The 24,945-nt window shown below is 38.2% G+C and overlaps 1 protein-coding gene across 4 annotated transcripts; it reads left to right on the forward strand.

The window, feature by feature from the left end:
• Window positions 1-592: 592 nt before the first annotated feature.
• LOC108328892 (mediator of RNA polymerase II transcription subunit 12) lies at window positions 593-23,828 on the forward strand. 4 transcript variants are annotated; one of them, XM_052873710.1, is made up of 14 exons: window positions 593-780; window positions 904-1,422; window positions 2,198-2,358; window positions 3,180-3,239; window positions 3,544-3,649; window positions 8,882-8,950; window positions 14,756-14,809; window positions 14,970-15,077; window positions 15,865-16,011; window positions 16,115-16,456; window positions 16,576-18,974; window positions 19,371-21,977; window positions 22,416-22,734; window positions 22,892-23,828. In XM_052873710.1, coding segments are annotated over exons 3-14 (6,651 nt in total). In that variant the 5' UTR covers window positions 593-780; window positions 904-1,422; window positions 2,198-2,356; the 3' UTR covers window positions 23,330-23,828. The 4 variants fall into 4 exon arrangements, with proteins under 4 accessions (XP_052729670.1, XP_017418264.1, XP_052729669.1 ...); XM_017562775.2 differs by lacking the exon at window positions 2,198-2,358 and having other exon boundaries at window positions 870-1,422; XM_052873709.1 differs by lacking the exon at window positions 2,198-2,358 and having other exon boundaries at window positions 895-1,422.
• Window positions 23,829-24,945: the final 1,117 nt, after the last annotated feature.

Genomic DNA, 24,945 nt, shown 5'->3' on the forward strand with positions numbered 1-24,945 from the left:
TAACTTAGGACTTAAACATAATTAAATAAAGAACTATAATAAAAAATCAAGAAAATTAAAAGACGAATTAAAAGTGAAAAAATAATTTAAATTTTATAAAATAAACATTTTTAATATATAAATATATTACTCACAATTTGCAGCAAATAAATATTTTAATCCTATATTGTGTTTTAAATTTTTTTATAAGCATATTATACTGTGATATTGAATAAAATTTAGCTGTTATAATTTCCTACAAATATATTGAAATTAAATTTATAAACAAATGTTAACACAAAATACTTATTTATTACACCTTACACATGGTAAACTTCTTACTTTCCAATGAAAAAAAGGTCAAAATTCAAACTTTAATGAAATAAATGAATTAAATTTTTTGGACTGTTTATTACTTATTCAGACAATTTAAATATTTAATAATTTTTCCCACACTTTGTAATTAAATTCTACTAATTTTTAAACCAAATAAAGTACAAAAGTGTGAGAAATAAAGTATTTAACAATTTTGAGTTCTTACATAAATAAAATGTAAAAGAGGCGTTATTTCATTACGAAATCATAATAACCAGCTACTTCACCTCCACTATTATTCATTGCGATTCAAAGAAAACACCACCAACACAACACAATCATCATTGTCACTACCAAAAAAATTAATAAAAAATAAAAAACAAAAATTCAAACCCTCGACCACACTTCAGACCCGTCTTCTTGTTCTTCGTTTCTCTCTCTTACTTTCTCACTCTTTCCGTCAAAGTTTGCAATTTTTCTTTTCAGGTATGCTTCTATCTTCCTCTTACCATTAATCTCAACTATCTCGCAATTTCCCCCATTATTATTATTGTTGTTATTGCCTCTAATTTTAGGAAACCCCTTTTGTTCTAATTCGAGGAATTGCAGTAAAAAACCCTAGTTTCGCTGAATTGTGAATCAAAAACACCCTCTCTGACTTTAGAAACGCAAAAACCCTAGCCACTTTCTCACATCAGCCATCCAGCTGCCGCGTCCTCACAAACACACCACCGGAGATGGTCAGAAGAGATGTGTCAGAGAGAGAGAAGCACCAAATGAGGGCACGGGGGACACATTTACGCTGAACCTCGCTGCTACGGAGGCCCCGTCGCGGCTAGGGGCGGCTCCGCCACGGCCTGGGTTGAAGACAGTTCTGCAACACATAGCTTTGATTTGATGCTTGAGGTCATTTTCTCTTATTGACTGATGCAGTTTAGCTATTAGAGCTACTTGTAGTGGTTTGATGCTGAGGGCAGTATGCTGGTTATAATTGGGGGAGATGCAAAGGTATCATGCTGGCAGCTGCACTAGTGCAGTTAATAACACTGCAGTTGGTGGGCAATCCACTAGGGACATTGGAAGGACTGATTCATCTTCATTGCCAGCTAACTTTCCTTTGAGTTCAAGGTAAACGTGCTTTCTTTGCTCAAAATATTATTACTTATTTTTTTTTTTCTAAGATGGTGTTACTGTAGCACTTGTGATCAAAATATTGCTACATATTCCATTAATTTTGGTTGTAATACACCTTCTGTTGCTTCAGTCCCTGTTAGCTAGCTAAAAGATTTATTTATTGCAACAGTCATCGATTTTACTTTTTGTCATTTTGAAACTTGGAAAACTACTCAGTGTTCATTTATCTTTTTGACTCTTGAGGAATCAAAATGTTATAGTTTTTGGTCTTCATTTCTGTTCATATGCATTTAAATGCTTGGGAAATGCAAAGAGTTTCATCTGTTATAAGGAACTAAACATTTTTTGTCTTTTTATGTTCTTTTCGATTACTAAAACTACTTCTGATGCTTTGGTTGGGCGGTCCAATGAGAATTATTAGGTTTCATATCCACAGTATGAATGAGCCACTGAAGAGGCCCATAGATAGTATTTGTTATAAGAAAATTGGCATATGCAAGGTTGAAAACCATCTCTGTTTCTTGATTTTGTGGTTTATGTTTGGAGCCTTTTTTTATTTCCTATCCTAATATATTTGGAAACAGCATACCTATTCAGTAGAGGTTGTTATAGTGTAATTCCTAGAAACTGTCCAAATATTTAGGTTGTACTCACTAATAAGTGATGTAAATGTTCTAGGGATTTTTTCCACCCATGAAATTTAGTTTTCTTTGTTGTTTATACTGAAAATTTGGTAAATATTCCTTCAAGCGATTATTTTATATTATAGGGACATCTCTAAATCTTTGAGCCTGGCTTCCAAAAAGCATCGAGGTTGGGAACGTAAAGTTACTATCATCACATAAGCTAGATGGCTGCTTACTGTTTTATCTGGATAAAAAAAACTCAAAATGGCCACTTACTACCAGCTAAAGCACACAACTGAAATATGTAATGTTTTTTTTTTAAATTTTTTTATTATTTTTTTTATAGTTTTAAGATTGAAATACACAAAATAGTTGTTGAACCTTTTAATCAGGAGTAATAACCATATAATTTCATGTAAAATTAAGGAATGATAACAGTAAATATGCAGAAGTTGGTATGATCTTAATCAAAAGTCCTTTATCACATTATTTTGCTGCCGATGTTGCTAAACCATGGGATCATAGCTACCAAGATATGTTACACGTGTTATGTGGAGAAGCTATTTTTGAAATTAATTTTTAAACTATTGAAGATGTAGTTTTATTCTTTAAAGTTTTTGTAACCCATTTCCTTTGGAAGTCTTGGGACCTAATATGGCACAGGTATCATGTAACTTGGAGATGAGGATATGAAAAATTCTTTTAAATTTCAGCCATTCCATTAATTATTTTCTTTAAATACTTTATTATGTGCATAATTAATATTTAGAAATTTCCCATTGATAAATGATTATATTAGTGGATTATGGTCATAATTAAAATGAAATATACTTTTAACAAACAATAGTTATATATGTTAATCTGTGTTAGAATCTATCTATCCCCAATCTCAAGTTAGAGTGTAAAAAAGAATCATTAGTTCTATTCAAAAGATTATTAAGTCTTTATTATTGTCTATTATTTACAACAGCTTTAAATATACAGATGAAATGATAGAGCCGTTTGCAATTGTATCATATATTCCCTTGATACTTCAAAATAAAATGGTATATTTTTATTTACTTATGATAAATCAGTTATTTTATGCTGTTAATAATTTTAAACACAATGTTTTTGGTTTTGCAGGCGACAACCACTATTAACCCCATACAAGTTGAAGTGTGATAAAGAACCTCTGAACTCTAGGTAGTTCTTGGTTGTAACAGAACTTGTTTTCAAATTGTAGATCACTTTTGTTACTTCATGTATAAGAAACATGATAAGCTTTTTGTGGAGGAAATTTGCATGTACACTGTTAATATCCATAAATATTATTGATATACTATCTCAATTACCTTGATCATAAGTGTCTTTTTTGGTTAGTTGTTATTCAATCAATGGTATTAAGATTGCAATGTTTTAGTCCTGGGGGGGGATTAATGTTTACCTTTTTCCTTAGATTTTCTTATTGTTTAGTTGTGCAAATTGTAAATGTCTCTATTTATCTCAGGCTTGGCCCCCCGGACTTTCACCCCCAAACACCAAATTGCCCTGAAGAGACTCTGACCAGAGAATATTTGCAATCTGGATACAGGGACACAGTTGAAGGCCTTGAGGTACACTTCTTTATATCAAATGGATAATGTAAAGTGGCTATTTAACTATTTAAAATGATTACAATGTAACACTTACGATAAATATAGATCTTGTTTGATGCTCCTTCATTCTCGGCAGCCGGATGCACCTATATCTAGCTGTATTTGAATTTGTGTTATCATTGTGTTTCTATTTGTGCTGGTTTCAGTCAATTTGAATACAGTTTGATTTCTTCTACTTAAGATTGAACTGTAAAATAATTCTAGAGGGCTTGATTGATCCCTCTCACAATCTTCTATTTATAAGAATAAATTAATACACAAATACATGATAAATAGGGTAACCCTAGACACAATATAATCATGATAAATAGGGTAATCCTAGACACAATATAATCATGATAAATAGGGTAACCCTTGACACACTATAATAATGATAAAATAGGATAAATATCCTAACACTCCCCCTCAAGCTGGAGCATACAAATTGTATGTACCAAGCTTGGAACAAATAAACTCAATCCGAGGACCCCTTAATGACTTGGTCAATACATCTGCGAGTTGATCGTTTGACCCAATAAACTCAGTACATATTTCTTTGGTTAACAACTTTTCACGAACAAAATGACAATCAATTTCTATATGTTTAGTCCTCTCGTGAAACACTGGATTTGATGCAATGTGGAGAGCAGCTTGATTGTCGCAATACATCTTCATAGTATGGATGTCACAAAATTTAACCTCTTGAAGGAATTGTTTCACCCATATAAGTTCACATGTTAGTGATGCCATTGCCCTATACTCGGCTTCCGCGGTTGATCGAGCTACTACATTCTGTTTCTTACTTTTCCATGAAATAATGTTTCCTCCCAGAAAAACACAATATCCTGTAGTAAACCGTCTATCAATAGGTGAACCTGCCCAATCTGCATCACAATACCCAGAGATCTGAATGCTTCCTTTATCTTCATATAACAATCCTTGCCCGGGAGCCTTCATTACATACCTTAGAATGCGAATGAGAGCATTCCAATGGTCAACACATGGAGCCTGCATGAACTGACTAACCACTCCAACTGCAAAGGATAGATCTGGCCTTGTAATAGTGAGATAAATCAGTTTTCCAACCAGCCTCCTATACCTCTCTGGATCGGAAAATAATTCACCTTCTTCTGTCCTTAGTTTCTGGTTTGGGTCCATGGGACTGTCTACCGGTCTACAATCAATCATGCCTGTTTCTTGTAATATATCAAGAGCATACTTCCTTTGGGAGATTACAACTCCATCTTTTGATTGCGCTACTTCAATGCCTAAGAAGTATTTGAGACTTCCAAGATCCTTGGTTTGAAAATGTCTACACAAGTACTCTTTTAGTTGAGATATTCCAACAGCATCATTTCCTGTAATGACAATATCATCAACATATACTATTAAGTAAACACATTTCCCGAGAGAAGAATGACAATAAAAAACTGAATGGTATGCTTCACTGCGTTTTAGTCCAAATTTTTGAACAATGGAGCTAAACTTTCCAAACCAAGCACGTGGGGATTGCTTGAGGCCATATAGAGATCGATGCAATTTGCATACCATACCAGACTCTCCTTGAGCAACAAACCCAGGAGGTTGCTCCATATAAACTTCTTCCTCAAGATCACCATGTAGGAAGGCATTCTTGATATCCAATTGATGAAGTGGCCAGTGACGAATGGCTGCCATGGCAAAGAAGAGACGAATAGTAGTCATCTTGGCTACAGGAGAGAAAGTGTCACAATAATCAAGACCATAAACCTGAGTGTAACCTTTTGCAACAAGCCGAGCTTTGAGCCGATCAATTTCACCATCAGGGCCAACTTTAACTGCATACACCCATCGACAACCAACTGCCTTTTTTCCTGGGGGAAGGGGCACCAGCTCCCAAGTATTACTATGGTCAAGAGCCTGCATTTCTGCAATCATAGCTTGTCGCCATCCAGGATGATCAAGTGCTTCTTTCACATTCTTGGGTATAACAACAGAGGACACTGAGGATAAAAGAGAAAAATAGGAGGGCGACAATCGATGATAGCTTAGAAAATTATAAATGGGATGAGGGTTTCGAGTGGAACGAGTACCTTTTCTGAGGGCAATAGGCCATGCTGAATCATTTGCACCAGGAGGCGTGGGAGGAGGTGACGAGGGAGAAGAATCTGAAGTAGGAGATTCACCATTGTCTTGGGGAGGTGGACTATCCATTGGGCCCTGTGTGGGATGATCTCAGTATGTGGAGAAACAGGTGTAGAAGGATTGTGATCAAGACTTGGAATGACAGAGACAGTGGAACTATGTGACTCAGCCATTGGAATAGGAAGGACCTGCTGGAGGATAGAAACATCCTGAACAGATGGAGAGAAGTAAGGAGTCTGTTCAAAGAATGTGACATTGGCAGACATGTAATACTTCTTAGTTTCAGGAGAGTAACACCGATATCCTTTTTGAAGTCGAGAATAGCCTAAGAAGACACATTTGAGAGCGCGAGCGGAGAGTTTGTCTAGACCTGGAGACATGTCATGAACAAAACATACACAGCCAAACACTCGGGGAGATGTATGAAAGAGAGGATCATTAGGAAACAAAATGGAGAAAGGGACTTTATTATTAAGAGAGGAGGAGGGCATCCTATTAATAAGATAACATGCAGTTAAGATGGCATCCCCCAGTGATGGACAGGAATATGGACAGGAATATGGGCACCAAGCAAAAGGGTACGAGCAGTTTCAACCAAGTGTCTATTTTTTCGTTCTGCTATACCATTTTGCTGTGGTGTATGAGGACAAGTAGACTGATGTAAGATACCATGGGAACTCAAGATGGCAGAAAAGGAGGATGAGAAATACTCTTTTGCATTATCACTTCTTAATATCTTGATTACTTGACCAAATTGATTCTTGATTTCATTCAAAAAGGATGTAAAGATAGCTAACAATTCAGAACGATTTTTCATAAGATAAACCCAAGTACATCGTGAATATTCATCAATAAAGGTAACAAAATATTTAAAACCAAAGGAGGAGATACGACTAGGTCCCCATATATCAGAATGGATGATGGAAAAACTAGAATTACATATTGATTGAGACCTTTTAGGAAAGGAAGATCTAACATGTTTTCCTAATTGACATGACTCACATTCTAAGGTTTGGAGACCACTCAGTTCAGGACACATTTTTTTTAATTTGGACAAATGAGGATGGCCAAGTCGATCATGTAGCACTTTAGGATTAGGAGCAGCAACACAAGACACCCTTGGACGAGATCCAAAATGGTATAATCCGCCAGCTTCATATCCTTCTCCAATCTGTCTCCCCGAACCACGCTCCTGTATAACAAAAGATTTATGATCAAAGGTTATTGAACAATTTAACATTTTAGTCAACTGGCTTAAGGAAATTAATTTAAAAGGACAATTAGGGACAAAAAGGACTGAGTAGAGGGAGGGAGATAAAGAAACATGACCGACTCCTTTGGAAGAAGTTTTAGATCCATTTGCAAGGGTTATGAAATGAGGTTTTTCTCGAAAGGAAATAGATGAGAACAAAGAGGTATTACCAGAAATGTGATCAGAAGCACCTGAGTCAATTACCCTTGAATTGTGACCTTCCATAGATTGAGAAATGCAGGCTGTTGATGTATTGGGAGATTGAGATGGTTGTGCCAAGCTGTTAGACTTTAACCTTAAATACTCTTGATATTCATCCTCAGAAAACATAGAAGTGGAAGTTTCAGTCTTCGAAGTGGAAGTTTCAGTCTTCGAAGTGGCAGTTTCAGTCTTCGAAATATTGGCGGTTTTGGAAGGGAAACCATGTAAGGAGTAACAATTCTCTTGAGTATGACCCATCCTTTTACAGTATGTGCATTGAGGACGTCCCCGACCTCCTCGTCCTCCTCCTCTAGTGCCACGTCCTCCTCTTCCTCGTGTGGCAACCATGACAGATGGTTCCACTAGTTCATGCGCTTCTTGAGTTTGAGGTACCGGGACACGCAGAAGGCGAGTGGTCAATGTTTCCATAGAGGGGACCTCATGACTAGTTAGAAGTTGATCTCTGAGATGATCAAAATCGGGATGTAGGGCACGAAGGATCAACACCATGTAAAATTTGTCTAGTTTCTTTTTGATATCCTCTAATGGATCTACTTCCAAAAACATCCTAAGTTCTTCGATAGCAGATTGGGCTTCAGCCATGAAGGACACCATATCATGGTCTGCCATTTTAAGAGATGCAAGCTTGTTCGTAGTGTCATAGAGACGTTGAATATCGTTGGCATAAATGCTTTGGGCTTTCTTCCAAAAGGAGTGACAAGTTTTGAAAGCCCTCAAAGATACAAGAAGTTTGGGTTCCACTGATTGCCATAACAGGGCACACAACTGGAAATCTACTTGTTTCCACTGATAAGCTTTTTCAGTAGGCACATGGCTTCCATCTCGCTCAAGGTGGTCATAATGCCCTTGGCCAAGGAACCACATCTCAACGGCAGCAGACCATGACAGATAATTTTTTCCATTTAGCTTCTCGGAGGTAATTGATGGACTTCCAGAGAAGGAAAGAGTACTGCCAGACGCCATTTTTGAAGAAGACGAATAGTACTAGCGAGGAACAAGAAAACCCTAAGGGTTTAGATGAAGGAAACTTTGACAGTGATGGACGACAGTGGCCGGCAACGGCAGGCGGTGGCTGGCGACGGACGGCGGTGGCCGACGGTGGACGGTAGCCGGCGGCGGGCAGCGGCGGACGGTGGCGGGCGACGAAGAACTGTGGCGCCAGACAGATATATATTACGAGACAGAAACCAGAGCGGGATCGACCCGCTCTGATACCAACTTAAGATTGAACTGTAAAATAATTCTAGAGGGCTTGATTGATCCTCTCACAATCTTCTATTTATAAGAATAAATTAATACACAAATACATGATAAATAGGGTAACCCTAGACACAATATAATAATGATAAATAGGGTAATCCTAAACACAATATAATCATGATAAATAGGGTAACCCTTGACACACTATAATAATGATAAAATAGGATAAATATCCTAACACTTCTTTCAAATTTCATATATGTATCCCCTACTGTTTCATGATGTTTGAAACTATGGTTTAGGGGTTCTATATTCTGGAGGATTGGCTTCCCTTGATGAATTGCTGAAACCAACTTGTGCTTTCTAAAACTGATTGTTGTTATTATAACATGGTATTACTTTTATGTCTTCAGGAATCGAGAGAAATTTCTCTGACCCAGGTTCCAAATTTTAACAAGGCACATGTACTTAACTGCAAAGAGGTGACTCCCTAGTCTTTGTGAGCTTTTAGATGATTTTTTTTCTTCCATTTATATCCTTACTATTTAAATGTCTTTCTTTATTTTAATTTCATGAAATATTTGATATTTAAAAAGCTATTATTAGTAAGAATGTGAAATTAACAGAAGAATATAAAACTTTAATTACTTAAAAATGAGTTTTTTTGTGTCTACAAAACGATAATATCATTTATATAAAATTTAATTAAATATGTTCTGTTTTGTCATTTTTCATTCATCAGCTACTTCAATAACTGGATTTAATTGTACTTTTAATTCAGTAAAGTAACTTATAAGTCTTAAACCGGCTTATATGCTTTAAGCTAACTTATTAGTTCGTTTGAACGAAACATAGCCTATGCCTTGAATATATTGGACATTGATAGGAACCCGGAAATAGTTAGGCCCAAACCCAAAATATCTAAGGTGTATGTTAGACAAAGATGGAAGGGCAAAGCAGGGGATCAAAATGGTCAGAGAGAGAATGAGAAGAATCTTTCTATATAACAAACTGCTGAGCTGGCACAGTAGGAAAGGAGTGATTATGTTGTTTGGGGTATAAGGAGTGGAAAGAGAGTGGGGAGAAGGGGGGGCTGGAATTGGCTGGGAATCGGGAGAGACTAGACACTCTCTAACTGTCTAGAATTACCCTTTTTTGTGCTGTTACAGATCTGTATTCTCTTTCTGGGATATGCACTCTGTTTTTCTTTGATAATAAAGTGACTATTCAGCTATTGTGTGCTTTCTTATTTCTAGTATCTATCAATTGGTATTCAGAGCCCGCGCTTCTTGGGGTCTGGATGGTTATTACAAGAACAACAATGGAGTCGAGGATTGAAAATCTAGAGAAAAGTATGCTTGAATGGAAGCATGAGAGTCAAATTCAAATGGACGAAATCAAACAGCTATTGAAGGAGAAAAATCGCGGAGACACAAGGGGTCGATCACGACAACGACGTTCTCCGAGACGTCACGCGGAAGGGGAGAGTCAAGGTAGTCGAGCTATTTCATCACGAGTTTCTGAACCCTATTCTAGAACTCGCGATTCGCGGAGAGGGAGTCGACCACCGAAAGGGGATTACAGAGGGCGAAAATTGGAGGTTCCTATATTTGCTGGTGATGATGCTTATGGATGGATTACCAGAGTTGAACGCTACTTCAAGGTGAACGATATGGATGACTCTGAAAAGATGGGTGCGGTGTTAGTAGCATTAGAGGACCGGGCATTGAATTGGTACCATTGGTGGGAGGAACAAACACCTTCACCAAGCTGGGTCCAGTTCAAGGAGGCAGTGATTCGGAGATTTCAACCGGACTTAGTGCAGAATCCTTTTGGGCCATTGTTGAGCATTAAGCAAACTGGGACAGTAATGGAGTATAGGGAAAAATTTGAGATGATTTCAGCTCCATTGAAGAAAGCGGACCGGGTGATGTTAAAAGGAATTTTTCTAAACGGACTCCATGTCGAATTGCAAGCCGAACTGAAGCTGTACAACATAGAATCGTTATCAGAACTCATGGATCGGGCCTTATTGTTGGAAGAGAAGAATTGGGCTTTGAAGAAAAGGGTGTTAGGCTCGGGTGAGAAAGTAAGCATGGGTGAGAAGGAGATTTCTCCAATGGTGACTAAGATGGGTAGATCGTATAATGCAACAGTAGATTTTATGAAGAATAAATTGAATGCTAAGAAGCCCAATTTTGGAAGTGCGGGTACAACGGAGCCCAAACCACAAAATGGGCCCAGTGGAGAAAAACAAATCACTATGGGCAGAAGGCTTTCGCAAGCTGAGTTGCAAGAACGGAGTAAAAAGGGGCTGTGTTTTAAATGTGGGGAGAAATGGGGACCTGAACATGAATGCAAGCTGAAGCATTATCAGTTGGTTTTGATGGAAGAACGTGGAGAGGAAGAATCGGAGGATGAGGAGGAGGAAGGGGAAGAAAAAGCAGAGTTGGAGCACAAGACACTTCAATTGTCTTTGAAAAGTAAAGTGGGGCTGACCTCTCACAAATCTTTTAAGATTTGGGGAACTATTGGCCAAAGACGAGTGCTGATATTGGTGGATTGTGGAGCAACCAGCAGCTTCCTTTCTAGAAAATTAGTAGATGAGTTGGATATTCCAGTGGAGAATACCCCTACTTATACGGTGGAGGTAGGAACAGGTGAAAAGGTGAAGAGTAGAGGACTGTGTAGAGGAGTTGATCTTGAGGTGCAGGGAGTCAAAATTAAACAAGATTTTTTTCTGTTTAATTTGGGTGGAACTGAGGTGGTATTAGGTATGGACTGGTTGGCGGATCTTGGTGACATTGAAGCTAATTTTCGAAACATGATCATTAAATGGGGAGATGAAGGAGGCAAGAAGGTGTTAAAGGGAGACCCTTCCCTAAGCAAGGCGCAAGCATCCTGGAAGAGCATGATTAAAGCCTTACAAGATGAAGGAGTGGGCTACTATATTGCATATCAGCAGTTGGAGGATACAAAGGAAAATCAACAAATATTATCTGATGAGATGAAGGCTGTCCTAGAGGAGTATAAGGACATTTTTCAAGACCCACAAGGGCTACCGCCAAGGAGAGAGCATGATCATGCAATCAATCTCAAAGAAGGTGCTCAAATACCAAATATCAGACCTTATAGATATCCCTATTATCAGAAGAATGAGATTGAAAAGATAGTAGGTGAGATGATGCATGCAGGGATTATTAGGACTAGTACTAGCCCTTACTCTAGTCCTGTTATTCTTGTAAGAAAAAAAGATGGTGGTTGGAGATTTTGCGTGGATTATAGAGCACTTAATAAGTTGACAATACCTGATAAATTTCCTATCCCTGTAATTGATGAATTATTGGATGAAGTAGGATCGGCTGTACTATTTTCCAAACTGGACTTAAAATCTGGTTACCACCAGATTCGAATGAGGGAAGAAGACATTCCTAAGACAGCTTTTAGGACCCATGAAGGGCACTATGAATTCTTGGTCATGCCATTTGGGTTAACAAATGCTCCTTCTACCTTTCAAGCTCTTATGAACAGGGTCTTAAAACCATATCTAAGGAAGTTTGTGTTGGTATTCTTCGATGACATTCTAATCTATAGTCCGGATGAGGGAAGCCATAAAAAACACCTCAAATTGGTGCTCCAATTGTTGCGGGAAAATAATTTATTTGCAAATTCTAAGAAATGTAATTTTGGGCAGCAACAGCTGAGATATTTGGGACATTTGATTTCTGGAAAAGGAGTTTCCGCAGACCCAGACAAGGTGAATGAAATGATAAATTGGCCAGTTCCGAAGGATTTAAAAGGGTTGAGAGGATTTTTAGGGCTCACGGGATATTATAGGCGTTTTGTTAAAAATTATGGCAAGATTGCTTGGCCACTCACACAGTCGCTCAAGAAGGACAATTTCAAGTGGGGAAATGATGCTCAACAAGCTTTCGAACAGCTCAAGGATTCAATGACCACTTTACCTGTCTTAGGTGTTCCAGATTTTGAGAAACCTTTTGTAATAGAGACAGATGCTTCAGGAAAGGGAGTAGGAGCAGTGCTTATGCAGGAAGGCAGACCCATAGCTTACATGAGTCAATCATTGTCTGATAGAGCTCAAAGTAAGTCTGTTTATGAGCGAGAATTAATGGCTATAGTGTTGGCTGTTCAGAAATGGAGGCATTACTTGATGGGTAGCCATTTTGTGGTGCACACGGATCAGAAAAGTCTGAGATTTTTGGCTGACCAGAGGATTATGGGGGAGGAGCAGCAAAAGTGGATTTCAAAATTAATGGGTTTTGACTTTGAAATAAGGTACAAACCTGGTTGTGAAAATAGGGCAGCAGATGCCCTTTCTAGGAAGCTACAATATTCTGCACTTTCCACGGTACAATTCAATGAATGGGAGGGGTTGGAAGATGAAATTCAAGCTAATGCTCGATTAAGGGGGATCATCCAGGATTTATTGAAACAACAGGATGCACATCCGGGGTTTCAATTAATAAAAGGAAGATTATATTACAAAGGACGAATGGTACTACCAAAGAATTCTTCTAAAATTCCTCTAATACTCAAGGAATTTCATGATTCAGCGTTGGGTGGGCGTTCTGGATTTTTCAGAACATATAAGAGAATTTCGGGATTAATATTTTGGGAAGGTATGAAGAAAGAAATACAACAGTATGTGTTGAGTTGTGCAGTTTGTCAACAAAATAAGTATCAAGCCTTGAACCCAGGTGGGCTGTTACAACCTTTGCCAATACCTACTCACACTTGGTCTGACATTTCGATGGATTTTATAGGAGGATTGCCTAAAACCCAAGGGGTTGACACCATTTTTGTGGTCGTGGACAGGTTAACAAAATATGCGCATTTCATAGCTATTGCCCATCCTTACACTGCTAAGGACATTGCTGAAATTTTCATCAAAGATATTGTTAGGTTGCATGGGTTTCCCTCCTCAATTGTGTCTGACCGAGATAGAGTTTTTATCAGTCATTTTTGGACAGAACTATTTAAAATGGCTGGCACTAAGCTGAAATTCAGTTCTGCCTATCACCCTCAAACGGACGGGCAAACTGAAGTGGTGAATCGCTGTTTGGAGACTTACCTTCGGTGTCTCACTGGAACTAAGCCTAAACAGTGGCCTAAATGGATTAGCTGGGCAGAGTTTTGGTACAACACTAACTATAACTCATCTACCAAAATGACTCCCTTTAAGGCTTTATATGGGAGAGAACCTCCAGTATTAATTAGAGGAGATATGACACAGTCTTCGGTGGAGGAGGTCAATAGGCTGATGGCAGATAGGAATCATATGTTGGATGAGTTAAAAGAGCATCTTGTCCAGGCCCAAAACAGAATGTGCAAGCAAGCCAACAAGCATCGACGGGAGGTGGAATTTGAAGTTGGAGATGTAGTATATTTGAAGATACAGCCTTATAAGTTAAAAAGCTTGGCTAAAAAGGTCAATCAAAAGTTAAGTCCGAGATATTATGGGCCTTATGAAATTGTGGAGAAGTTTAGTCCTGCTGCCTATAAATTGCAACTACCTTCAGGAAGCAAAGTGCATCCAGTTTTCCATGTTTCTGCACTTAAGAAATCCATTGCTGCAACAATTACTAGCCAACCATTACCCTTATTTTTAGCAGATGATTGGGAATTGAAGGTTCAACCAGCAGAAGCACTTGCTGTTAGAAGGAATCAACAAGGGGATCTCGAAATTCTTATTAGGTGGAAAGATTTACCAGATTTTGAAAATTCGTGGGAAGCTTTATCTATAATCAAGGAGCATTTTCCTGATTTCCACCTTGAGGACAAGGTGCATCTTGTGGAGGGGAGTGTTGATAGGAACCCGGAAATAGTTAGGCCCAAACCCAAAATATCTAAGGTGTATGTTAGACAAAGATGGAAGGGCAAAGCAGGGGATCAAAATGGTCAGAGAGAGAATGAGAAGAATCTTTCTATATAACAAACTGCTGAGCTGGCACAGTAGGAAAGGAGTGATTATGTTGTTTGGGGTATAAGGAGTGGAAAGAGAGTGGGGAGAAGGGGGGGCTGGAATTGGCTGGGAATCGGGAGAGACTAGACACTCTCTAACTGTCTAGAATTACCCTTTTTTGTGCTGTTACAGATCTGTATTCTCTTTCTGGGATATGCACTCTGTTTTTCTTTGATAATAAAGTGACTATTCAGCTATTGTGTGCTTTCTTATTTCTAGTATCTATCAGACATTCTCCATGTTTTTTTTCCTATTCACTGGAAGTGTTGTAGGTTAATTCATTGATCTTTTGTCTTCTCTCCAGGCCATCAGAAAACGTCTGAGGGCAATCAATGAATCTCGTGTTCAGAAGCGGAAGGTGATAACAAATTATGTTTATTTTGTTATTTCATTATGCTTGCTGAACATTGTGTATGCCTCTAAAGTATTATATATTTATGTTTTGGATTTTCTTTGGTATAGTGGGCCCTACTTATTATGAAGGTATTTGATCTACATGGTAGTGCTTATTTTGACAGGCTGGTCAAGTATATGGAGTGGCTCTTTCAGGGTCACAACTTGCTAAGCCTGGTGTTTTCCCTGAACAAAGGCCATGTCCTGAAGACTTCAAGAAGAAATGGATTGAGGTATTAATGAAAATCTTGCACTTGTAGTTTTACTCTTTACAACTTGTATAACTATTACTGGTGTGATCTGTTTCTGTTAGAATGTTAGGGTTATTGGTTTGTTGTTAGTAACTTGGTTCGGCTTATAGCCTCGTACTATTATTGGTGCTAGGCCTAATTAGTGGTATAAATTATTTAGAGCATTAGATATTGTGCAACTCATTTATCAATATTCAGCTTACTTTGGTAATTTTTATCACTTTCATCCAAACCACATAGTTATGTTATTGCATGTTAAAATAGCATGGTTGAGGTTAAAAAAGGGATCTAAAAGAGAGAAAGACAGCTATTACAATGGACATTGATATTAGCACATACCCTAGTCTAATGCTCATATATATATATATATATATATATATATATATATATATATATATATTAATAACTCAAGTAGTAGTACTGCTAATATAAGCCCAGGTTCATGAAGACTAATAATCTTGGTATTTTAACAGTTTTTAAGTTTTTTCTTTGCTGAATCTTTTTTTAGGAAGCTTGAGGTTTCACTCATTTGTATGTTTGGGTTGATCATGGTTGTAAGTAGCAGGAGAGAGTATGAAAATCTGGATACAAAATATGTTTATACACTAGCTACTTCTGTACATGCTATAGCTATTCATGAATTTAGGTGGCTGACTGTTAAATACGTTCCTTTAAGATATTGCTTAGGTCTTTAATATTTTGTTAAAACTAGTTTCTTTCTTGAGATTGTTTTGCTACTATTTTTTTTAACTTAATTATTCTTTTATAGGGGTTATCTCAGCAGCACAAGCGATTACGGTCTTTAGTGGATCTTGTCCCTCATGTTAGAAGGAAATCACTTTTAGAGGTTCTTATTAGGAATAATGTTCCATTGCTGAGGGCTACCTGGTTTATAAAGGTTACTTACCTTAATGTGGTATGGATGCATCAATCTAATGTGATTTACCTATTTATTTTACTCTGAAGTTCCCCTCCCTTTTTTCTAAATATTTAAGATGGATTATGGTTGAATTTTGCAGGTTCGGCCAGGTTCTGCTAGTATTTCTTCTGGAATTGGTGACAAAACTCAGCAAACTTGTTCTGAGCTTTGGACCAAAGATGTCATTGAATACTTGCAAACTCTTCTTGATGAATTTTTTTCAAAAAATAGTTCTCATTTTACTCATAATCGAGATCGATCACCCCAATTACCTTATACTGCATCACTTCAGCACAGAAATGATCAGTTATCTATTTCTGATGGTGAAGAACCATCTTTACATTTTAAATGGTGGTATATTGTTCGGCTTTTGCAATGGCATCACACTGAAGGGCTTCTTATTCCATCTCTTATCATTGACTGGGTTTTGCGGCAATTACAGGTGATTGCATGTAACAAGTCTGGTGTATTAATGGAAATTAACCTGAGCTTTTTATATGCCTTGCTGATTTCAATGTTTAGATTTGTGGTATTGATGTTTCATACTTTTTCCCCTTTCAGGAAAAACAATTGCTTGAGATTTGGCAACTGCTATTGCCTATTGTGTATGGTTTTTTAGAAATTGTGGTGCTATCTCAAACGTATGTTCGCACTCTTGCTGGTGTAGCTCTTCGTGTTATTCGTGATCCTGCTCCTGGTGGATCAGATCTAGTAGACAATTCCCGAAGAGCATATACGACTTCTGCTCTGATTGAGATGCTCCGGTTTTTAATACTTGCAGCTCCAGAAACTTTTGTCGCTTTGGATTGTTTTCCTTTGCCATCCTCTGTAGTTTCATATGCAATAAATGAGGGAAGTTTTATACTTAAAGCAACTGAAGCTGCAGGAAAGATAAAAAATAGTTCTGAAGATGTGTGTTTATTTAAAAGTAAAGGATTTGATGCACAATACCAATCATTGGCATTTGATCACGTTATTTCATGCATTCAAGAACGAGTACAAGATCTCACAAAGGCTGTAAAGCCAGGTTATCCAGGTCAATATCTGGCTAAAGCTGCACAAGCCTTGGATAAATCCCTTGTACTTGGAGATCTACATGGAGCATACAAATTTCTTTTTGAAGATCTTTGTGATGAAACTGTATCTGAAGGTTGGGTTGCGAAAGTTAGCCATTGTTTAAGGTTATCTCTGAAGTGGTTTCGGACTGTAAATACATCATTTATTTATTCAGTGTTTTACCTATGTGAGTGGGCTACATGTGATTTTAGGGATTTTCGAACTGCTCCCTGTGATGTAAAGTTCACTGGCAGGAAAGATCTTTCCGAAGTGCATATTGCCATTAGACTTCTAAAGATGAAGCTGAGGGATATGCAGATTTCTACAAGACAAAAGAGTGGAAATACTCGTGGTCATGGGGTCAGTTATTTAGGAAAATGTTCAGGTCACCAGAGTAATCGGAATTTTGTGAAGAATGCATCCAGAACAAAATCTAGTTCAAGAAGTATGGATCAGAATATCTGCTCTTCAGCTATATTTGAAAGCCCAGGTCCTCTCCATGATATTATTGTTTGTTGGATTGATCAACATATGGTGCATAAAGGGGAAGGTCTCAAACGTGTATATCTACTTGTAGTGGAACTCATACAGGCAGGCATCTTTTATCCACTGGCATATGTACGCCAGCTGATAGTGAGTGGGATCATGGATATGAATGTGGTTGACTTAGAGAGACAGAAGAGACACTGTCAAATCTTGAAGCAACTTCCTAAGAAGTTTGTCCGTGATGCTTTGGTAGAATCAGGGATTAGTGAAGGGCCACAGCTTACTGAAGCATTGCAAATTTACTTGAATGAACGCAGCCTCATACTACGTTGTTCCTTGTGGGAGAACCATGGTAATGGAAGTAATGTGAGTATATCATCTCTCAAGCAAAAACAGTGTATATCTTCAACAAAAGAGAAAGCTTCTACATTGTCAATTGATCAATTGAAAAGTGCTCCTTCTAATAAAACATCCTCTAAAAGTGGCAAGGATGGCAGTGGTGTTGAAGACCTGAAGACATTCATCTCAGCCCTGTTACAGCTACCAAAAAGTTTGTCTAATTTGGGTTCTATTGGATTGGATGAATCTCAAGGCAGTGTCAGGAAACCTATTGGGTCTCAAAGCAAGATTGACCTAGTGGAGACCACACCTGGGTGTGAAGAATGTAGAAAAGCAAAGAGACAAAAATTGAGTGAGGAAAGAAGTTTGTTTGTTCAAGCTCCTTCTCCTGTACTGTCTGATGATGAAGATACATGGTGGGCAAAGAAGGGTCTAAAATCGTCAGAGCCTCTCAAAGTTGATCAACCACTTAAGCCTATCAAACAGGTTACTAAGACTCGGCAGAAGACTGTCCGTAAAACCCAGAGTCTTGCTCAACTGGCAGCTTCTAGAATTGAGGGTAGCCAAGGGGCATCAACAAGTCATATGTGTGACAATAAGGTTAGCTGCCCTCACCATAGAACTGCTATGCATGGAGATACAGCAAGATCTGTTGATGGAATTCAGTTAAGTGAATGTGAAGATATTGTCTCAATTGGAAAGGCTCTGAAACGGCTGCGCTTCGTTGAAAGAAAGGAAATAGCACTTTGGTTGATGACTGTAATTAGGCAGCTTATTGAAGAGTCTGAAAAAGTTGTTGGTAAAGTTAGCCAGTTTGGGAGGCCTTTTGCCACTATGGATGATAAAAGTTCAATACGGTGGAAACTTGGTGAGGATGATCTTTCTGCTTTACTTTATCTGATGGATGTGTCAGATGATTTAGTCTCAGCTGTCAAATTCCTCTTATGGTTGCTGCCAAAGGTTTATAGTAGCCCTAATTCTACTATTCATAGTGGGAGGAATGTTTTAATGCTGCCAAGAAATGTGGAGAACCAAGCTTGTGATGTTAGTGAGGCTTTTCTGCTATCATCGTTAAGAAGGTTGTATTCAACTTAATTTTGTATTTTTGTGGGTCTATTCTGCCATAATTTGTTATTTTGTTCCTTTTATCAATTCTAATCCTTTTGGTGTTCACTGTGTTTTAAGTAACTGCGATTCTTAATGTGCCATGAAATGTGTTTAGTCGATTTTTTTAACAAATGCATGTTAAACTTTTGCAAGTCGGTGCTTCTTGTTCTCTTGTTTATAGGTTTAATTAAGTAATTTTTCTCGGACTTCATATGATCTCCCAACTATCTCCTCAATATTTTTTAATCTGAGCAAGTCTGCTTTTCATCTTTATGCTAACTTGGATTGTTTTGTTTAGTTTTTTTATATTGGATTTGACATACAATTTAATTTTGTTTGGTCTGTCTGTCCTGTTGTATTTGATATAGGTATGAGAACATTCTCGCTGCAGCTGATCTTATTCCTGAAACTCTGTCATCCGTAATGCAGCGTGCTGCAGCTATTATGGCATCTAATGGAAGGGTTTCAGGTTCAGGTGCCCTAGCTTTTGCTCGCTATTTGTTAAAAAAGTATGGCAATGTGGTTAGTGTCAGTGAGTGGGAGAAAAATTTCAAGAGTACATGTGATAAGAGACTTGCTTTTGAAATTGAGTCTGGACGGTCAGTTGATGGAGAGTTGGGGCTTCCACTTGGTGTTCCTGCTGGAGTTGAGGACCCTGATGACTTTTTCCGTCAAAAGATAAGTGGTGGCCGGTTGCCGTCCAGAGTAGGTTCAGGAATGAGAGATGTTGTACAGCGTAACGTGGAAGAAGCATTTCACTATCTTTTCGGAAAAGACAGGAAGCTATTTGCTGCTGGTACGCCGAAAGGTCCCACTTTTGAAAAATGGGATAATGGGTATCAAATTGCTCAACAAATAGTTGTGGGTCTGATAGATTGCATACGGCAGACTGGTGGTGCTGCTCAAGAGGGGGATTCATCTTTAGTTACTTCTGCTGTTTCTGCCATTGTTGGCAGTGTTGGTCCAACTTTGGCAAAATTGCCAGATTTTTCAGCTGGAAGTAACCAGTCAAATATGTCATTGGCTACAAGTTCTTTGAATTATGCTAAATGCATTTTGCGAATGCATATAACCTGTTTGTGCTTGCTTAAGGAGGCCTTGGGAGAACGCCAAAGCCGTGTATTTGAGATTGCTCTTGCAATGGAAGCTTCTACTGCTCTTGCTGGAGTTTTTGCTCCAAGTAAAGCTTCTCGAGCTCAGTTTCAAATGTCACCTGAAACCCATGATACTGGTACTATTCCGAGTGATGTTTCAAACAACAGTAGCAAAATTGTGGTTGCAAGAACAACAAAAATTAGTGCTGCTGTTTCTGCACTTGTTGTTGGTGCAATCATATCTGGTGTTGTGAGCCTGGAAAGAATAGTAACCATTCTCAGATTAAAGGAGGGCCTGGATGTTGTACAATTTGTAAGAAGCACAAGATCCAATTCAAATGGGAGTGTACGTTCAGTTGGGGCTTTTAAGGTAGATAGTTCAGTTGAAGTTCATGTCCATTGGTTTAGATTGCTTGTTGGGAACTGTAGAACCATCTGTGAAGGCTTAGTGGTTGATCTCTTGGATGAACCGTCCATTGTTGCTCTTTCAAGGATGCAGCGGATGCTTTCTCTATCATTGGTCTTTCCACCTGCCTATTCAATATTTTCTTTTGTTATGTGGCGGCCTTTTGTTATGAATGCCAATGTAGCATTTCGTGAAGATATGAATCAACTTTATCAGTCTTTAACAATGGCCATAAGTGATGCAATAAAACATTTGCCCTTCCGAAATGTGTGCTTAAGAGATTGTCAGGGTCTTTATGATCTTATGGCTGCAAACATGACTGATGCAGAGTTTGCCACCTTGCTAGAGTTGAATGGCTCTGATATCCATTCGAAATCTGTGGCATTTATTCCCCTCCGTGCTAGACATTTTCTAAATGCCTTGATTGATTGTAAGATGCCTCAATCTATTTATACAAAGGAAGAAGGAAGCAGGAATTCTGGACATGGTGAATCTAAAATTGATTTTACTGATAGTGAATCTACACTACAGGATAAGCTTGTGGACGTGTTAGATGCTTTGCAGCCTGCCAAGTTTCACTGGCAATGGGTTGAACTCAGGCTGCTTTTAAATGAACAGGCCCTCATTGAGAAAATGAAGATGCATGATATATCTCTAGCTGACGCTATACAGTTGTCCTCACCTAGTTCAGAGAAGAGTGGTGCTTCTGAGAATGAGAACAATTTTATTGAAATAATTCTGACAAGGTTGCTGGTTAGACCTGATGCCGCACCCCTTTTCTCGGAGGTGGTTCATCTTTTTGGGAAGTCACTAGAGGATTCAATGTTGTTACAGGCTAAATGGTTCCTTGCGGGACAAGACGTCCTCTTTGGTCGGAAGACTATTAGGCAACGACTGATTAACATTGCAGAGTCTAAAAGATTTTCCATTAAGACACAGTTTTCTGAACCCTGGGGTTGGTGCGCCTCATGTAAAGATCCAGCTACTCTGAAGGGCGATAAAAAGAAAGTTGATTCTATGCCTCTTGAAGAAGGAGAAGTTGTTGAAGAGGGAATGGATGTGAAAAGGTCCATAAAAGGGTTCTCCCCAGTGTTTGACTCTGAAAGATCTACCAGTAAGCAGCAGCATGGGACTGAGAGGGCTCTTCTTGAGTTAATTCTTCCATGCATAGATCAAAGTTCTGACGAATCTCGAAATTCCTTTGCAAGTGATTTGATCAAACAATTAAATTATATTGAGCAACAGATAGCTTTAGTTACCCGAGGACCAACTAAGCCAGTAAATACTCCTGCAACTGAAGGTCAGACAAACAAAGTAAATAGCCGCAAAAATATAAGAAGTGGCAGCCCTGGTTTAGCCAGAAGACCAACACCTACTCCGGATTCTTCTTCACTTTCTCCTGCTGCATTGCGAGCATCAATATCTTTACGTGTGCAGTTGCTCATGAGATTTCTTCCTATTATTTGCACAGACGGGTAATTAAGACTGTATTTCTTCTAATCTTTAAATTGTTTTCTGTGCTTTCCTGAACGCATTTTCCTTCTGGGTTGTTGCTGCACTGTGTCTTTTCATGGGATTAAGCGGTATGAGGTTTTCTGGAAACATGTTTATATAGTTAACTATGTGGGGGTAAAAGTCCACCATTTTTGGTTTTGTTGAAATTCATAAAAACGAAGATAGATAATTGCAATATGAACATTTTCAACCATACAGTTACTGTCGTATTATCAATTTGCATTGATAATACTTGCACTGATGTTTGTGGGTGCTGTAAGTCAAATTTGCATCTGATCTTTTCAGAAATGAAATATGGATTTTGGTGGGCATATGAAGGCATATGGTTGGTTAAATGTATACCTTTATCAACTGTAGGATTTTCAGAGGTAGTTTAGCCAAGATGTTTGATTTTGCAGGGAGTCTTCTGTACGGAGTATGAGATACACACTTGCATCTGTACTTCTTCGTCTCCTTGGCAGCCGGGTTGTGCATGAGGATGCAATGGTGAATGCCATGCAATATTCTCCATTGAGAAAGGAGGCGGAATCACCTGCTGAGGCTGCTTTTGTGGATTCTTCTGTTGAATGCCTGTTTGATCGTCTGTTGTTGATCTTGCATGGATTGTTGAGTAGTTCCCTTCCAAGTTGGCTTAGGTCGAAATCTGTTGTAAAGACAGCTAACGAATCTGCAAGGGAATTTTCTGGTTTTGATCGCGAGCCCTTGGAGGCATTGCAGGTATGATCTTTCAGCCTATTAATGTGCAAAACTTAGTTTCTGTGACTGATCCTGTTATTATTTTAGGAATGCATTTTATTCTGGATATTATCATCTGGGTGATGCTGATTAGAATGCAGGCTTCTTACTTTTCTTATTGTCTATTATCTAAATACAGAATCACCTTGATAACATGCAACTGCCAGACACTATCCGGTGGCGTATCCAAGCTGCAATGCCTGTACTTCCTCCCACTATAAGGTGCCATTTCTCATGCCAGCTGCCGACGGTTCCAACTTCTGCTCTTGCATCTCTTCAACCCAACACTACAAATTCTGGGTTTAACTCCAGCAGTTCAACTGTCCCTCAGAGGAACTCTGTTCCATCATCAAGGACTACAGCATCAGGGAAGTCAAAGCAACAGGAAAATGATTTGGACATTGACCCTTGGATGCTTTTAGAAGATGGGGCTGGATCTTGCCCGTCGGCAAATAATACTAATATAATTGGAAGTGGTGATCGGGTAAATATTCGTGCTGCCAGCTGGCTTAAAGGGGCAGTTAGAGTGCGGCGAACAGACCTTACATATGTTGGCGCTGTGGATGAGGATAGTTGATTAACAAGATTTTTTTTTTGGCTTCATGTATGCAAACCCCTCAGCAGGTGTATTAGTTGTTTCATCGTCTATTTTTGATGGCAGACTGGCATGAAGATGCCTTTCTGTGCTCGCCGTCCCGTGTGGAAGGGAGGTTGAGGGGACATCAATTTGAGAAACAGGTGAAGGGACGTGTTCTTCGTTAATGAAAAGTGAAGCTCATCATCGTGTTGGTTCTGGCCTGGTTTGACTACACTAACCTGTTCATCACCCCACCCTGGACTAGTGCACTTTCAGACACAGTTCAGTGGTTTATTGTAAATATAGGATCATTGTTTCAACTTTCCCAATTTATTTGATAATATATCTCAGGTGGTCTGTAGTTTTTCTGTTCTAATTCATGTTTCAATGTGTAAGCTGCCTGTATCTTCCGGGGACATAGGCACACACCAGTGCACGTGTCATTTTGTCTTTTTTAAATATTCAGAATATGAAAATATATGTGCTTTCATCTGGAAAATTTAGCATTCGATTTACTTGCAAGTCCAGTGAATTTTACCAATAGAGGGATAAATTCGTTTAGTCCATGAAAATATCAGTTTTTTTTAGTCTGAAAGATAACTTGTTTCCTTTTAATTTCTCACTTTTTATCTTAATAAAAATAAAGTTTAGTTTTGATCGACAATCAGGTGGAATAGTTTAGTAATGCACTGTGATAAATGTATTTTGAAAAGTAATTTATATGGTCGTTGATGTTATTTACTATACCCTCAGTTTTAGGAGTCAGCCTTTTCTTTATGGGGTAACATTTAATAGAATCCTCAATCACTTAGAATTGCAGCTGGAAAGAAAAAGAGATGCAGACTTGTTAGAGATGCCTATGTGGAGATTACCTCGAAGGTTTTCTCATATATTGTAATTACTCTAAGACCATTATATTTAGTAAGAATCACTTTTAGTATAATATTCTTGCTCACTTTTTTAGTTTCTATAAATACAAAATTAACTATTTCAAGACAATAATGTAGAAGTTTTAATATTTTATTGAGAACTGATATATAAGTTTCAATATGTACTTACCTTAACTCGTTCAATCAAATAGTAAATTTATGTTTCTTTTACATCTTTCTTCTCAACCATGTTTCACAACAAGCCTCATTTTTGAGATTTCAACTTTCATAATGAGACTTCCAGAAACAAGTTTTTATCTTAAACAACGGGAATGAAGACCAACCTTGGGAAGATTATCTATATATGTTTCTGGGATATCTATTTCTTCAAGAACATTGCTGTTTATTGCCATTGCCGCCTTATGAATTTGATTAGCACCGACCCTTTTCTCTATCAGGTGCTTTCTTGACACATCAGAGACACCACCAGGAAGAACACAAGGAACTGACAACCACCACTTGTCATCTTTCCTTGGAACAATTCTTCGAAATGAGGCCCCAGAATTGGAATTTCCTGGTATGTTCTCTGCACACCAAAATTCAGTGTCCTGAAAAGTAGCTAATATTTCCTGCGAACAATAATGTTATGTTCATAATCCAAGTTACAAGAAGTCTTCATGAAAACTGATGCAAGATGGAAGAAGCAATTGAGGTTTGTCTTACTATGGCCTGTTTTTCATCATCTGA

The sequence above is a fragment of the Vigna angularis genome, chromosome 2 (assembly GCF_016808095.1).
Source record: "Vigna angularis cultivar LongXiaoDou No.4 chromosome 2, ASM1680809v1, whole genome shotgun sequence".
In the NCBI taxonomy this organism is placed as follows: domain Eukaryota; kingdom Viridiplantae; phylum Streptophyta; class Magnoliopsida; order Fabales; family Fabaceae; genus Vigna; species Vigna angularis.

Excerpts from the sequence above, each read along its gene's own strand:
- LOC108328892 (XM_017562775.2), top strand. The coding sequence starts at position 1,295 with ATGCAAAGGTATCATGCTGGCAGCTGCACTAGTGCAGTTAATAACACT. Across the intron at positions 3,240-3,543 it reads AAAGAACCTCTGAACTCTAG|GCTTGGCCCCCCGGACTTTC; the intron begins GTAGTTCTTGGT and ends TATTTATCTCAG. Across the intron at positions 14,810-14,969 it reads CTCGTGTTCAGAAGCGGAAG|GCTGGTCAAGTATATGGAGT; the intron begins GTGATAACAAAT and ends TTATTTTGACAG.